Source organism: Artemia sp. Qi Xiang Cuo, chromosome 7, assembly GCF_049724085.1.
Source record: "Artemia sp. Qi Xiang Cuo chromosome 7, ASM4972408v1, whole genome shotgun sequence".
In the NCBI taxonomy this organism is placed as follows: Eukaryota; Metazoa; Arthropoda; class Branchiopoda; order Anostraca; family Artemiidae; genus Artemia; species Artemia sp. Qi Xiang Cuo.
The window spans coordinates 63,445,777-63,462,976 of NC_142800.1; the positions used below are offsets into that span (position 1 = coordinate 63,445,777).

Below are 17,200 nucleotides of genomic sequence, written 5' to 3' on the forward strand. Positions count from 1 at the left end.
TTTATTTTATAATTCATTAATGTCGTTTTTAATAACGTTTTCGTCTTTATTATTATTTCATTATATTATTTTGTTGTTTACTTCTGGCCTTTTTATATTTATTCATTATTTTTTCATTTTTTAATGTTTAGATATATTTACATATTACTATTTATACAGCTTATTTTTTTATATTAATATTTCCCTATATATTTCTCTATCTTATTAATGTCATTTATTAATCTTATTTCTTAAAATCAATTTACAATATCATGCATTACCTTACCTTAATTGTTGTGTACATTATTACAAGGGTTTCTTGGCTTCTACAAGATAGGTCGGAGTCCCTGAGATTAAAAAATAACAATGACAACTTTGATTCGGCATTGGCTTCGCATATTTTCGTAAATCCGACCCATCAGGTTCTTTTTGACGAGGCAACCTTAATATCTACTGTAAATGGGCTACCAAAAACTTTTAAAGGGGTAATTGAGATAAAAAAAAAATGCATGAACCAAAATTTAGCAATAAATAGAGATACTGGAGATATTTCATTAAGCCTAATTTACGACAGTTTAATTTTGAAGGACTCAATCAATATTTTCACCCGGTATAACTTGAAAGAACCTATTTGCACATCCAATGATGAACGAATTTGTAGACCAGCTAAGGCTATAGCAAAACAAAGGATTGTTGCTCAATCATCTTGGTAGTTTTCTTTTTCATTGATTCCAACCTGGTTCTTATTTAGTTTCTGTTCTATCGTTGTCAAGTGAATAAAGGAAGGTTTGACTTTAGTTAGTTTCTTTTTCTTTCCTTTTTTTCTTGTTTAGAACTGATAACGACTCTGCAGTGGTTCTTATCGAGATATATGTTTATGTCTTCTTCTTCATTTGTCGCCACCGGCTGACAAAATCCTCGTTTTTTCACCTTTTTTGATTTTTCATTTTGTTATTGTCTTTCCTCTCTGAGTTTCATTTGTCATGTATAGCCAGTGTGGTCTAAGAATGTATTTATTAAAGTGATTAGTGCTATGTACGAGAATAACACTGCTGCGGTTAGAGTTGGAAATGAGGTTAGCAGCTGGTTTTGTATTAAATCAGGAGTTAAGGAGGGCTATGTTCTAACCCCGTTTATATATATGATTTGGATGGACTTTGTTTTAAGGAGCACAGGAAAGGTAATGGGAGACCACGGAATCAAATGGGGAGGAAAAAGTCTCCTGGACTTGAATTATGCTGATGATTTAAGCATCCTAGATGAAAGTGTGAGCAAAATGAATGAAGTTTTAAAGGTTTTGTGAGTTCAAGGTGCGACAATAGGTGTGAAGATTAATGTTAGGAAGACTAAATTACTAAGTCTAGGAATAAGGGAAGATGAAGTGATGACGATTGGTAATGAAAAGATTGAAGATGTGGGCAGCTTCACTTACATTGGAAGTATTATTAGTAAAGACGATGGGAGCAGTGAAAATGTTAAAAGTAGAATAGCCAAGGCTCAGGGTTTTTTTTTACAGTTAAAAAAAGTTTGGAAGAACTGGAAGATAAGTCTGCAAACCAATATTAGAACATTAGAAGCTACAGTGACGACAGTGGTCAGATATGGCTCAGAAGCATGGACGTTCCGAAAAGCGGATGAAGATTTGCTAGATGGTTTCCAGAGAAATTGCTTGAGGATTGTTCTGGGTATCCGGCTGACTGACCGTATGTCAAACAATAGGCTATAAGAAAAATGTGGGTCAATACCGCTCTCTAGGGCTATAATGAAAGAAAGGTTGAGGTGGCTAGGGCGCGTTGTTCGGATGAAGGATGACAGACTGCCGAAGATTCTTCTTTTCGGCCAACCGTCTAGGGCTAAACGGAAAGCAGGTCGTCCTCGTCTTGGGTGGGAGAACGTCATAAAGAAAGATTTAAAGGAAATGGGAACTTCGTGGGCGGGTGTAAAAAGGAAGACTTTGAATAGATTGGGGTGGAGGAGAAGTGTGCGTAGCTGTGTTGGCCTCCGGCTATATATATATATATATATATATATATATATATATATATATATATATATATATATATATATATATATATATATACATCTTAAAGCAGTCTTGAAAACAACTCCGTAAATTTAGTTACAAATGCTGCTTGTTTATATTAACGTTGTCTAAGATAGACTGCTGAAGGAAATAAACTTTATTTCAGCCGGATACATTATTAAATTTAAAAAATATATATACAAATAAAAGTGAGTTCTTAAGACGCTAATCATCTTATTATTTTTTATTGACGGTATATTTTTATCATGTACCGCTAATTTATGAAGCGATCTTGCTGCCGTACAATTTTGTTTCCTCAATTTGTAGATATTTATCAGAATGGTTTTAATAATTTTTGCAGTACCTAGAAGGGATTGACTCTAGATGGCAGTATAAACTCTCAATTCAACAGCCTGTAAACTTATAATTTGGAAGTTTTATGACGCAGGCACCAGAGGTGGTCAACACTAATACAGTTTAATAAGTACTACTAATTTTATCAATAACTGAAAGTCCTCTAGCATCAAAAAAGATAAAAATTGAGTCCTAAAACTAAATTAGGAGAAAAAGAGACTACAGGCCATGTAGATGAATTTAATATTTAGATTTTAGCTCCTGCCATGGCTACAAACTTAACTATTTATTATACTATTGGCCTTTCTGATACATTTGTCAATTATTCATCTTTTCTGTTTATTAGCTATATTTTTATTTTTATTATTTATTTTTGTCTTTTATTTGTATTTATTCATCTTTGCAATAAAACTGTTCCTTTGTTGTCTGATACTCCCTTTCTTATTAATACCATTGTTTTCTTACTAGAACAGTTGATTCCAAATTCAGTGTAAAAAACACTTACTTCTCAAATATCGCTTTAAATTGCTCCCCTTGTTTGCTAACATAAATTCACATTTGTCCCCATCATTCTAAATCTTAAATTGCTTTTGAATTTCCCGTCCCAAGGATATAAGATTGGAAAAAAGAAACCAAAGTTCCATTTGTTCCCACTAAATTATGCATTCTTATTAATATTTCTTAAAATAAGAGGCAAAAGATACTTAATAAAAAGAAAAACTGGTTGAAAGCATAAGAAGAACTCAAATTTTTGATTATAAGTAGTTTTCTTCAGTTGACATTTTTTTGCCTATAATTTCTTTTAAGCAGAAAAATACTGTACCTCTGGAATATTTCAACGAATATTACATCCTAACACGCAACTTCTCAATGCAACCTTTCCCCTACTTGTGCTTCGAGTTTGAGTTCGGTTGCGAAATAAAACTATTAAAATATAACAATAAAATGTGTTGAAAAAGAAAAAGAAGAGATATGAACAGTAAAATAAATTCTTTTAGTGAAGGCAACGAAGACAGTACGAACATTAACCTAATATTATAAATTCACACAAGTTCTTTTTTACGAGTTACAAAAAAAAATAAAAATTTAGACACAAAAAACACATATATGAAAAAGTGCAGCAAAAATGGGTTGGATGTGCAGTAAAACGGGACAAAACTACAACGAAAAATATTTCATTAAATTTAAAGGTTTTAATTAATTACTCTTAAGACAAAAAGAAGATACTAAATTGAATGGTTTACAATTTTGAATTACATGTTGTATCTTTTGTTTGTTTTTTGTTTTTTTGCTGAAGAACTTTAACGCAACAATAAATAAACTGACACTAAATAATCTTATTTGTGAACTGTTCACCGAGGCTAGCTTATTTTTCTATCTATCTTGTATTCATGTATTTATCCGTGTACTGTATTCATATAAGGGGTTCAACACTACAGTTTCAGCATTTTATATATTCCCAAATTATACACTCAAGACATCATATCTAAAATTTATTGTGAATAGTGAAGGGGGAGCATAAGTTTCTCCCAGGAGGGGGATTATAAGTAAGGTTTTTTAAGTTTAACCTAGTAGAGGAAGATAAAAATAGTGAGGTTTTCTTAGAGTACCAAGGACAGTAAAATGGAAATCTGATTGTTTGAATTCATACCAATATCACTGCACAATATCAAACATATATTGTATCAAACATGCACAATATTGTGCATGACTGCACAATATCAAAGGAACGACAGTAGAATTATTTTTAGCAATAGATCTAACTAAACAAACAGCTTCAAGATCAAAAGTGCAGCATTACATAATTAGACATTAATTACTTATAGCTGTTAGCTATAATTGCTTTGAAATCTGCCCCCGTGAAGGTGATATTGAATATTGATCGTCAAGAGCAGCTAGTTTTCAGTTATCAAGTTCTCAGTCTGCAGCAACTGGATCATAGGAAAAATGGTGGCACACGCTGTTTTTAATCGGCTTTAGTAACAAAATTATGGAAATTACAACATAGAATTATGGAAAGCAGGTCGCCCAGAACGCAGTATATTAAATACCTAACCAACTATATACATTAAATATTTAATTAAAATATACCTACATAGTAGTTTATCTCACTCAGGCTAAGCTAATTATCTCCGAGTGCACACAGAGAAACCGGTTTTATAACAGATCAAGAACAAGAATGTAGTCGATATAATACTTAAGTACCAATATTGTTGTTAATTCTCTTCAAATGAAAAAGTGTAGGTATAATATCTTTTAGTTTATTTAGGCAGGTGTGGAAACTTGAGACACTTTTAAGCTCATGCTTAGCGTCAACCTGACGAAAACGCGATACCAGAAATGGTTCTATTACTGCTTATCTAACTTCGCGTGGGAACAGAACAGGGCTTTAGGGAAGAAATGCATTGAAGAAAATGTTTTAGTGTTATCGTGGGAGCTTGGTAACATAATGTTATACTCAAAATTGCAAAGGAAGCAATTTTGGTTGTCTTCTTTAGCTGATAAGTTTTACCCTTAGTTGCATGGGTGCCCATATAGGGGGAGGGGCAGAGAGGGGCTCCAGCTCCCCCTTCCCGGGCGGATTGATGCTGCCTTATATTTTATATTTTTGTTTTGAGATTTCTATTATACAGCAATGGAAGTGCCAATTAGACCATCTAAGCCCCCCCCCTAAAATTCAGCTTATGGGCGCCAATGCTTAGTTGTCCGCCATTTTAAGAGTTTAAGTGACAATGCCTGGCCCTCCGCTTAAATCAGGGGTCTTTGGGGTGCACCGGTTTTCCTCTGAACAAAATGCAGGTGTTGTTCTGCAATGGAAGACAAACAGTAGCTCGTGAGCAATTTTGCCCAAAATCAGATTTAAAACACACATAAATAATATTTTTGTTGTGTTTTAAAATTAGCATGGATCTCGAGTGCAGTATATAATGCGAAAAAGGCACTTTAATAATTTGACCTGTTTTCTTGTTATTTGTACTGTTTTTATTAGTAAGTCCAAAATTAGAGTATTCCAAATATAGTTTGTCGTTTATCGATTACGAAACTTAGCTGAAAATTGAATTATGAAATATTTGGCAAAGATTCAGGTGAGATGAGATGGGTTTTATTTTCAGCTAATAATTACATCATACCTAACTGGCACTTACCACAATTTTTAAATAACATTAGTTAACAAAAGTAACATTAGTTAACATTAAATAACAAAAGTAGAAAATGGTAAGAACGTGTGACGCTACTATTGTGGCTTGAGCAGCGTCACACAATCTTTCATCATAAACCAAACTCATTCACTCTTCCTATCTTTTCTTACCATTCAATACTATTCATAGATCTGATATAGCTGTTAATAGATCCTTTTCAATGTCACGAAATGAAGTCGTAATCTTCACTTGTTATAATTATGTTCATTTTTATTCCAATATCGACGAAGAATTTGAATAATAAATTATCATTAGCAGTTTCCACAAAAAAATGAAAAAACAAATGTCAATAAAAGTGCGAGTCCTACGCAAAGACACACCTCGCAAGGGGCTAGACCAGTCTTTATCAGCCTTTTCATTTCTCCGGAACCCTTAAAACAAATCCTTCGTCCCAGGGAACCAATGCGAAGTACGTATGTACCGTGTTTTTCGTCATACTTTCCCTTCCTAGTTTATGTAGTAAATACTATATCAATTTATTTCCCTCTTTCTCGTGGAACCTCTTGGGACCTTCTGAAGAGCCGTAGGATTCTGAAATACACAGGGCTAGACACTCCTAAAGAAATATGCAGTGTCAAATGCTTGAACATACGGAAACATGAAGTTGAAACATGGGAAGGGGCTTCACCCTTTAAACTATTATTCCACAGGCTTCATTTAAGGGGTTTTAGAGCAGTGGGGTCCATTTATAGGGGGCTGGTATTTTAATTGTCAGAGCTGGAAAGCTAGTATTAGCATATATAAATCCTATTTCAAAGTGGAACAAGAGTTTCTTTAGCAGTCAAAAATATAAAGAAAAGTTTAATTTATTTTTGATGAAGAATTTTTGATGCAATAATGCAACTAAACTACTATCTGTGTTTTTGTTTTTTTTCTTATAGCGGTGGCAATATGTAGTTCCAAATCTTTCTACTTTTATTCCAACTTTCTATCTTTCTAAGAAAGCTTTACTTCCAATGAAAGAAGATTTCTCATATCGAAGAAATTCTAGGTGACTGAATCTTTCAGAACGAAATGCAAATTTGATTTTCCAAGTGGTAAGCAGTTTAACCTGAACAAAAGAAGCGGTTTATCCCTCTGAGTTTTGACAAGTTGAATAAGAGACACAACTTGATTCTCACAACGGAATATTTTAGCATTGAAATGGGGGGTGTGTATTGTTGAACAAACTTAGACGTTTTTACTCAAATTCGAACCTCCCAAACTTTGGTCTCTCCAAAATTTACGAAGGAAACTTGATATGTAAACAAATAATTTTATGCCTAGCTTAATTTATTTTCATATCATAACATTTAAAAGACTCATACGGGTATAATATAGCAATAGCTAATTATACTAAATCATATGAGGGGAAGGTGGCAAAATGTATTTTCAAAATAGGGGAGGGGGGAAACCATATTGTTGTTTCCGTTCAATTTTTTTATATTTATACAAAAACAAGGTACTTTTAGAAATCTAGGGGGTTGAGGCTCATGCAAGCACCTACCCTCCCCAGCCCTTATTAACACCCCTGATAGCTAAATAACATTAAAGTGTAATTTAACAGTTTAAAAATTTAGTTAAGTATGCTCTAAAAAAATTTTAAATAATATATTTCATTTGGGAATTAATATCTTAGACTGAAGTTAGAGCCTTTCGATATATTTGTCACTTTTCATTGTTTAAGTTTTTATTCCCGTTGCCTGTGTTTTTTTTTTTTTGTTTTTTTCTTTTTTGATTTTTTTAAGCATTATTCTACAGTCTCGGCCAAGTACGCAGTTTGAATTTTTGGCCCCTTCTCCAGAAAAATATTCCTAGATTTGTTTTCAATTTTTCTCATGATTTAGTATTTTTTTTTTAAACTTATTTTAATTATTTTGGGCCCCTTTCCTAATTTAGGCTCCCTCTGGCCTCACCAAACTCTTACTACCTATCGTAAATCCTTCCGTACATACATGTAACGTCTTACAAAGAATTTGGGGAGCATTTAACTTGATAGATAAGTGCTAGAAAAATCCCTATCATACATTTTAGCTACAACTAGTTACTTGGGAAAAAAGTTGAGTTCCTCAGCAAATCCAGGTTCAACTTTCAAACCATCAATATGCTAGAGCATAGGTAGAAAACTTAACCCACAGAGTCGTATTCTCAGAATTTTTTATTAAAACAGCAAAATATTCTACAAAGTTTCAATTTTTAGAAATGAAATGATAAAATCAGAGACATAGTAACGAGTAAGCTCTAAAAATGTTGGCACTGTAACCATAAATAGCGAAGTACCCGTAGATTTTGCAGATGAATGCTTTCCGGTGTTAAAACATGGCCAATGTACCTTGCCAAATTTAATGAGAATATTTTGGCAAGAAGTAGAATATCAGAGAATAGTTATGTTCATTGCGTGAACAATAAAATTACTTTTCATTGTTATGCTTGTAACCTGGAAACAGTTCAAAATGGCAAAGAAATATTCATCAGGGACAAGACTCTATTATTCCAATAGACCAGCCCATCCTAAATTCTGGGAGGAAAGGGGCTAAATACTTTTTTTCCTGGCGGGAGGGGTCTAATGTCTTAACAATTAACTTAGTTCCACACATTTGTATCTTTCGATGTTTTTCATAAAATACATCGAAAATAGTAGAACATAACCAGTACTAGGTGTTAGACAAAACTCTTATACATAAAAAAAAACATATTAATGCCAAAAAATCTACGACTTCATGGGTGGTGTCCCTGCATAAGTTTCGGGCATTACATTCCTGCAGTAATAATCCTTTCTAATGAAAATTCAGTTTAATTTCTCACTCTTGAGTTTCCCATTTTTTAGAAATGAAAGAGTTTCTATTAAAATAAAAAAAAAATTAAAAAAAAAACAGCCCTGTGAATGAAGAAATGAGAACTTAAGCATAAAGAAAGATAATGATCAAAAATGGGATTTTTAAGGCCAAACGAGATTACTGAAAAACACACAAACCGAATTTTTCGAGATGACAACCGCCTCTCTTCTTCAGCGCGAACAAAATAATATGTACAAGGAAAATGCCGAAGAAAAAAACAACTAACCAAACGTGGAAATTCAATGTTTAAAAAACCAAAAAAACAATGAAAAAGCCAAAAATTATAAGAATTAAAACCAAATACCTAACACCCGGGTCATTCGCCAACACCCGCAATTTTCACAAAATCCAAAAATTAGAACTGCCATCGAAGCATACTCTTAAGTATCCGGATACGGTTAACTACGGACAACGTTAACTATTTAAATACGGATACTGTTTAAAAAATTATATTTGAAAACAAGAAACGAATAGATCAATGAACAATGAAAACAAACTCAAAACGAATATAAATCAACCTAACTTAGGGTAGTGGTACCAACCATCAACCCCCCCCCCATAAGGCTAAGGCATATATGGTAACCTCACCTACCCACCAAAAGATTACTTGCTCACCATTTGATAGTCAACAATCCTGCGTTGACTATGATGCAGCGTATGCACAATTGCGATAAAAACTAAACTTAAGTGTATAGAAATTTACTTTTATGTCTCGATGTAGAGGACACTCTAAAATCAATTGTTTCGACTTGAAACTTAAATCAATTTTCAAAGAGAAAACAATGAACGCCATCTACCAGCTCCGGTAATCATTATTGTGTTGTTATACTATCCAGTGGCACAGATCGGTATTGTCAGATTTTCTACAATTAGTTACCATAGTGCTGCCGACCTCGATCGAAGTATACCATACACAATGTTGGTATTCTGTGGTCTTCATGGGCGCCCATATGGGGGGGCAGGGGGGGGGGGGGGCTCTTGCCCCCCCTGGCTGAATGACGCTGCATTATTTTTATGTTTTTGTTCTGAGATTTCTATTATATAGCATTAAAAGTAGCAATTAGACGAAATTTGCCCCCCCCCTGGAATTCAGCTTATGGGCGCCCATGGTGGTCTTGTCACTTGTTTTTGTTCTGAGATTTCTATTATATAGCATTAAAAGTAGCAATTAGACGAAATTTGCCCCCCCCCTGGAATTCAGCTTATGGGCGCCCATGGTGGTCTTGTCACTTTTTGGAACATCTAGTGCTATAGAAATTTGTTCAAGTAGATGTGAGTGTCTCATTTCTTGTTTTCTACCATTTTTTGTTGCTTAAAATATAGTTTTTTTTTTTTAAATGAATCGCGGATGTGAATTTGAAATGCTCGGTAAATATTCATACCGTAGATTCACTGTCTTTATTAGATGCCATTCCCACCCCCACCCCCCTTTTTTCGTTTGTTTGCTTTGTCTTTAAATTGAAGGACAGTGTGGATTACAAAATTATTCATATTTAAATTGCATGCCCAATTATATTTTTCACGAATCTTTAAATCAAAATTCTGTTGGTCAATATGTGCGTTTGCAATCCTTAGAAAGTTAGAAGAGCATTCATGTTATCAATGATTAGCAACAAATAATAAGGCAAAATTCTGCTTTATCTGGTTACCACTTATCCTACTTTAAATAGCGCAGCCATGTTTCTTTTCTTTAATGTAAAACTGAAAATTAAACACTATCGATCAAAATGAAGATTATGTATCAAGGACGTTTCAATATGCATTTTATGAGGATACAACCAACGGGATACTACTGCTACCACAGCTATAAACTCGCCAAAAACTGCCAATAAAAGGCCAATAAGTTCCCGGACAATTCTTTTCTAGTGGACTGTGGTTAAAAAATTTTCTTTCGTCCACATAGAGGATATACCCTAGCCAGGTAATCCACTCTGTTATTGGCTTCCGGCCACTTTGTCCATCACTGATAGCGAATGTACCTCTAATCCTTGGAAAATATCTTACTCCTTGTTTTCTTACTCATTAATCTTTCTCTTGCATTCAATACTGAAAAAGAGCCTCAGCATTTCAGTACTTTTTACAGTACTTTTACTTTTTAAATTTATTTATTTCTGGTGATTATGTACACAATTATCCTACTCGTCATGCTAGAGATATACGGACACCTCAAGTTACTAGTACTAGATCGCTATTTTCAATACGTCATGTGGGGCCAGTTGTCTGGAATAATTTGTTTGTTTCTTTAAAAAGTTCAGTGAATCTATGTGAATTCCGTCGGGCCCTTAAAACCCTTTGTCTCCGTAGGTAGTGAATTTGTATGAATTTGTTTAAAGGGTGGTATAGTTGAGTCACTCTCAGGTTACCCCGGAACCCGTTTTTCCCATTTTTCCTATATATTTTTATTTTTATATTTTTTTTGTTTTGTTTATTTATTATTTATGGGATGGCGGCGGGAAGTTTTGGAGCATGTGAAGTATTGATTTTTGGTTATTGCGACCAGGAGCCGAGTGAATGTAAGATTTTCATTTTTCTTCTTTTTTTTCTTTTTCTTTCTTTCTTTCTTTTTCTCTTTTTTTTAGTATGTTATTATAAGTGTTAATTTTAAGAGGGTTAATACTTCCGAACAAGCATTAGCTTATGGAAGGTCATTTGTTTTTTTTGTGTTGTGTTGTTTTTTGGAATAAACCCTTATCTTATCCATCTATCTTTATCTAACCATTATGGCCAGTTATGACAGGCAAAAAATAATAATAAATGTATTTATAATAAGAATATAGATTTAAATCTAAGATTTTAAAATAAGAAGCCTGATGACGTAGCCTTTCAAAAAATTACATTGCAATCACAATAGTTTTTATTCAATGGACCAAGTGGCCATTTGCATTTAAAGGTGACTCAAAAGGATATGGCTTCAACTGCACAGTTCAGCAGTGCATCGCCTAATATTTGTTTTCCAGGCTTAGCTTTTTTCCAGCTCTAGTCTTGTTTTCTATTCGTCGATTTTTAATCCTCACTTCTCAGTTCGAATACTTTTCACTTGTTTTCCTTGTTGTTTTTGTGTTTGCTGGTTTAATTTTTTTTGCCATTTTCTTCGTCTTTTTCTTTGGTGGAATGGAATGACAGAAAACATCAGCCTAATATATCTGCTAGTCCTTTCCCTGTTATTATTCTTATCCCTTTTTAATCTTATATTGTTTTCTTGTATTGTTTATGGCAAAGTTTGCACTTATATTTATTTTTTAGGAGTTTGAAATTCTGCATAATTGAGCTTAACAAATAAGGAGGGTTAAGAGTAGTGAACATTATTTTATTTTACGAATATTCAACACACAACAATCTGAAAAACCTTCACCCCCCCCCCATCTAATGAGAACAAAAGTAGAATCTAAATCACAGCAAGGAGGCCAATGTGTTTCACTTTGGTCAAACAGTTCTCCAAAGAAATGTCTTGAGGAACAGACAATGATTGCAAGAGGACAGCTACCTCCACTCGGAGAATGAGAGACATATTTTTATGGACAAATAGAAAGAAATGGCGCGAAATTAAAAATACTGCAATGGTGAAAGGTCCGGAGGAAATACAATACTTTCCAGGAAAAAATACGTCCACAAGGTACAACACCTTTGGCTAAAACCTCTTATACCATAGCCTCACATAAGAAGATAATGATAAAATCGAAGTTCCACAAAAGAGGTCCTTAAAAATCGGGTTAACTTAAAACTCGCCTACTGAAAAACTCAATATTAAAACTCTGCAAAAAGGCATAACTAGGCATTACACACTTTACGCTTTGGCCGTAAAGCGATGACTTACGTCATGATTGAAATACTGTTTTTAAGCTCTTATAATTCTAATAAAACCCATCATCCCAAAGTCATCAGCGGCACCAGTTCGTGGAGATGGGCCATCCCCCTATTTTCTTCCCCTCTCTAGATTTCGAAAAATATGTTTTTTAGTATTTTCGTTGAAAACCACCCTTTTTAGTATTATCATTGGAAAAAAATCCTTCTTCTCAACCCCCCTCCCTTAACAATTTTATGAAATGGCGTCACTGAAATTCACGGAACAAAACTGTACTAAAAATCTTCCGTACTTAGCCAAACCATAACAAGAGATATTCTATCGTCTCCTTCGTAAATAATTTAATGTTCATTCTTCTCCTTTTATAGTCTATCTTTAAATCTTTTGCATTTATATAAAATTTTCGACTTTTTTTAGCGACTTTAAAAAAAAAAAATTGAGCTGTTGGTTCTCAGAAGATTGACTTGTCTCATGAAGAACTGGAAGATCGATATTATTGTTTAAACTTCTTTTTTGGCTTTGTTTGTGAGCTTTTTTCTCTTTTTTTTTCTGTGATGTAGCAGTCCTTTTTTCTTTCATTAAGAAGTAATAATTCGAAATTTATCTTAAGATTCGACCTATTCGACTATTCTATACAAATATCCTTTTTTTTAAAGAATGTTCTTGATTAAAAAAGAAGAACAAGAAAGGAATTAAACTTACCATGAACATCCAGATAAAACCACGTTCCATTTGATTGTCTACTTTTCGGTGGTCTATTCAGTAACACTACTTTACATTCATACCAGCCTTGGTCAGTTTCTTTTATATTAGTAATATTGAGGCTAGCCCATCCATACCCAGAATTTTGATTTAGATGACTCACTCTATTCATGAATCCAGGTGCTGAATGAGTGGGATATCCATCATACCAAATATAAACAGGAACATCTAACCCCTGAAATTAAAGCAGTTTAAGTATTGTTATATAAAGGAGATACTTTGAAAGAACTGGTACTTAAGAAAAAAAAAACTAATGAAAAATAGAACTACTCCTTTCCGGTCAACACAATACATAGACGTCGAACGGAAGAGGGCTTCCAAAAAAACTGTCATTTTTCAAAATCACACCATTGTAGATAAATCAAACAGTTCGTGGTAATGAACTGTAATTAAGGAGTGACTCGGCTCAATAGTAACCGAAACCTTAAAAATGGAACTTTGGTATCAATAGATACATCAAAAGAATTTGCTTATTATGCTGATTTCAAATATACAAGTTTCGTCAAGTTTACTTCCATCCATCAAAAGTTACGGGACTGAGAAAATTTGCCTTATTTTCGAAAAAAGGACGAAGCACCCCCTAAAAATGATAGAATCTTAATGAGAATTACACCATCAGATTCAATGTATCAGAAAACCCTACTGTAGAGGTTTCAAGCTTCTATCTGCAAAAATGTGGAATTTTGTATTTTTCACCAGAAGAAAGATCACGGATGCGTTTTTATTTTTTTCTCCCGGAGGTGATTGTATCAACCCAGTGGTCCTAGAATATCGTGAGAGAGCTAATTGAAACTGAAATTAAAAGTTCTAGTGCTGTTTTTAAGTCACCGAAAAAATTGGAGGGCAACTAGCCTCTCTCCCACGCTCATTTTTTCAAAGTCACCGGATCAAAATTTTGAGATAGCCATTTTGTTTAGCATAGTCGAACAATCTAATAACTATGTCTTTGAGAACGACTTAATCCCCCACAGTCCCCGGGGGAAGGGCTGCAAGTAATGAACTTTGCCCATTGTTTACATATAGTAGCCTATTGGTTATTGGGAAGTATGCAGACGTTTTCAGGGGGATTTTTACTGGCAGGGGGTCGGGGGAACGGGGTTTTAAGTTTTAATGTTGCTCCTTATTTTCAGTTGAAAAAACTTTTTTTTTAATTTAATAACTAAATGAGTCCATAGTATATGCATAAAATTCAATCAAATATGAATTAAAGCACAATGAGTGCTATAATTTGACAGAATCTCAGGAATTCAACTACCCAGCAGACAGCGCTCAAATCAAAGCTGAAGTAAAATATATCACTGGCAAATTATCCCTATGGAAAAACTATTTTCAAAGAAAGCAAGGACGCCCGCAGAAAATTTTCCGGGGGGGGGCAGACACAAGAATAACAGTGGTGGGTGGGGGCCAGGGAATATATTTTAGGATGCATTTTCTATGGAATAAGTTTATTTTGGAGTACATTTCCTTTGAAAAAATCTCAAATAAAAAGAGTAACGAAATATGCATGAAAAATTAAACAAAACTCAGCAAATTTTAAACGGCGAGAATTCCTGGCAAAGATATCTACTGCTACTACTGCTAACAACTCATTGAAGCACCAAGGCGTCTGAGGCCAACACAGCTACGTACGCTCCACCTCCATTTCAATCTATTCAAAACCCCTCTTACACTCCGCCAGGAAGTTCCCCTTTCCCTTAAATCTTTCCTTACGACATCCTCCCGCCCCATTCGGGGACGATCTGCTTCTCGTTTGGCACAAGACGGTTGCCCGACAAGGACGACCTTGGGCAATATCTCGTACTTTATCCTAGAACTTGTCCTAGCCATTTCAACCTTTATCCCATTATAGTCCTAAAAAGTGGGATTGACCCATACCGTTCTAACAGCTTACTGTTTGAAATACGGCCAGTCAGTCGGGTGCCCAAAACAATCCATTGGCAAATTATCTGAACAATATCTAGCAAATCCTCCTCCGTTTTTGGGAGCACCCGCCCTTCAAAACCATACCTGATCATTGTCATCACTTTAACTCCCAATATTCTAATGTAAGTTTTAATTATAATGCATTATTATGCATTTAATCTTAATCCTTTATGTCCAAAACTCAGAGTAAAAGGAAATCACACTCAACCCACAATTACGGAAAGATTTATTGCTTTTCAAGATTATAACAGTCTTATCATTGTCTTTATGTAATTTCCTAAGCCTCAGAATAGGCTACAGAACGAGTAGAGATAGGAACTTAAAAATAGCTTCCAAGAGGATATTTTAAGCTCTGAATTAAGTCCGGGAAGCTTCATTTATCTGCCCTAGATCACCAGATTTTCAAGATCTCAAAAGCCTTTAAAGTGGGGTTTTGCCAAGATAATTATATTTCTAAGGGCCCATACTCAAAACTCACCCTACCTGCATAGATACCACTTTTTGTGTTTATACTATCCATGTAAAATATACCTCTTTCATAACAGGACAACCCCATCGAACCAAAACTAAAAACAGAGTTTTGATGACAATTGACACATCAACAGAATTGGCTTTTTATGCTGATTCTAAATATTAAACATTTATTCAGTTTATTGTTATCGATCAAAAGCTACGAATCTGATAAAATTTGCTTGATTTTCAAGAAAGGGGGAAACACCCCCAAAAAGCAAGCGATATTAATGAAAATGGCTTTATTAGATTAATCCTATCAGAAAACCATACCGTAGAGGTTTCATGCTCTAATTTATAAAATGTGGAATTTTGTATATTTTTTTTCTGAAGAAACATCGTGGATGCATGTTTATTTGTTTTTGTTCTTTTCCCGGGGTAATCGTGCCAAACTGAATGTCCTAGAAAATTGGGAGAGAGCTCATTCAGAGATAAGTTAAAAATACTTTTTTAAGTGACCATAAAAATTGTGCCACGAGAAAGTATCGTTTTCCACCTTTCTATGGCACCAAACTACGACTTTGTCCCAAAGAAGACCAATTTGCAATCAACTAAAATTCTTAAAATTATTAGGAGCTATTCGATTTAAAAGTATCAAAAAACTAAATTTATGCTTCCCAGTTGCAGAGGTGGTAATTCCGCATAGTGACAGTACTATATGTATCTAAGTTGATTCACTTTATTTTTTATGAGATTACATTTGGTGATGTGTAATTGCATATCAGCTATCAAGAAGGGTTGGGGTGTGTCATCGCGTAATCAAGGGTGGGGGAAGGTGCATAAAAGAGCACATTTGAACCCCAAACTGCTAACTCTCCAATATCCTTCAGATAAATGTAGAAAGAGTTAGGGGTGTAGTAGGAATTGATTAAAATATTTCTCTATGTAGCATAAAATATTACATTCCCATGCCTACTGGCACTGAGGTGAAAAAGGTGAGGCAGGCCATCATGAGCCCTGCCAGAAAATTTCTTTCGGGGAATGGCAAATGCTACTAGGAACTTTGTTTTCAGCAATTTTAAATGAGAATATTTCTATTTATATGAAACCTTTCAATGTATTTAAACATATGCATATAATGTACTTATTAATCAGAGAATCATATTATAGAGGTTGTGATGGCTTCAACCACGTAGAAGATCAAAAGTCACACAGAATCTGCGAGTGAAACGATTATTATATTTGGAAAGAGTATAAAAATGAATTTACTGAGTAGTGTGTTCACCTTGCCTCTATTTAAGTGATGGAAATTCCTCCAAATTACCATGAATTTAACGCTTGGCAAAAATAAAGAAAATGAACCTAAAATGAAACCACATTGGTCAAGCAAATACTATAAAAGTATTGACAGACTATGTCGAAGTTAAGACCACAACAAAAAGAAACGGATATTGTCCATTACAGGCTATAAATTTTAAATAAAACCACGAACATATGAGGGATAATTATTTTTCAAACCACAACATAAGTTTGATACAGCAAAAAAGTCAACCAATCACATTCCCAAAACGTTCAAGTATTGTTAGTTTCCTAAATTATTTAAAGCTTGGTATGGTTTAACCAAGTAAGTCAGAGGACACAAAAATTTATGTCAAGATGGAGCGATATTTTGGGAGGTCTAAGCTCATAAAAAACACTCAAAAGAAAACTCGCATAAAAAATATAAGATGCTAGGTGGAAAATCTTGAGACTTTGAGGAAGGGACACGGCCTAGCCATCGTCCACGCGCGTGCCCCAAGTCATACCATGGTCTCGTGCCCCAACTGAAAAACCATGGTTCTAAAATTAAACTGAAGTAAATGAACTGACAGCTGCAAAAATAGGAATGAGA

General features: G+C 34.2%; 1 protein-coding gene and 1 long non-coding RNA gene across 10 annotated transcripts in view; one reads left to right on the top strand and one right to left on the bottom strand.

Moving 5' to 3' along the window:
• Window positions 1-17,200, bottom strand: part of LOC148950561 (protein turtle homolog B-like) — a 380,785-nt gene that overhangs the window by 226,562 nt on the left and 137,023 nt on the right. For all 8 annotated transcript variants that reach the window (XM_089092492.1, XM_089092489.1, XM_089092493.1 and 5 more), the window contains exon 4: window positions 12,877-13,111. In XM_089092492.1, coding sequence (XP_088948618.1) covers window positions 12,877-13,111 — 235 coding nt within the window. The remainder of the gene's footprint in view (window positions 1-12,876; window positions 13,112-17,200) is intronic.
• Window positions 1-17,200, top strand: part of LOC148950564 (uncharacterized) — a 62,176-nt gene that overhangs the window by 653 nt on the left and 44,323 nt on the right. The gene's annotated exons all lie outside the window — the stretch shown is intronic.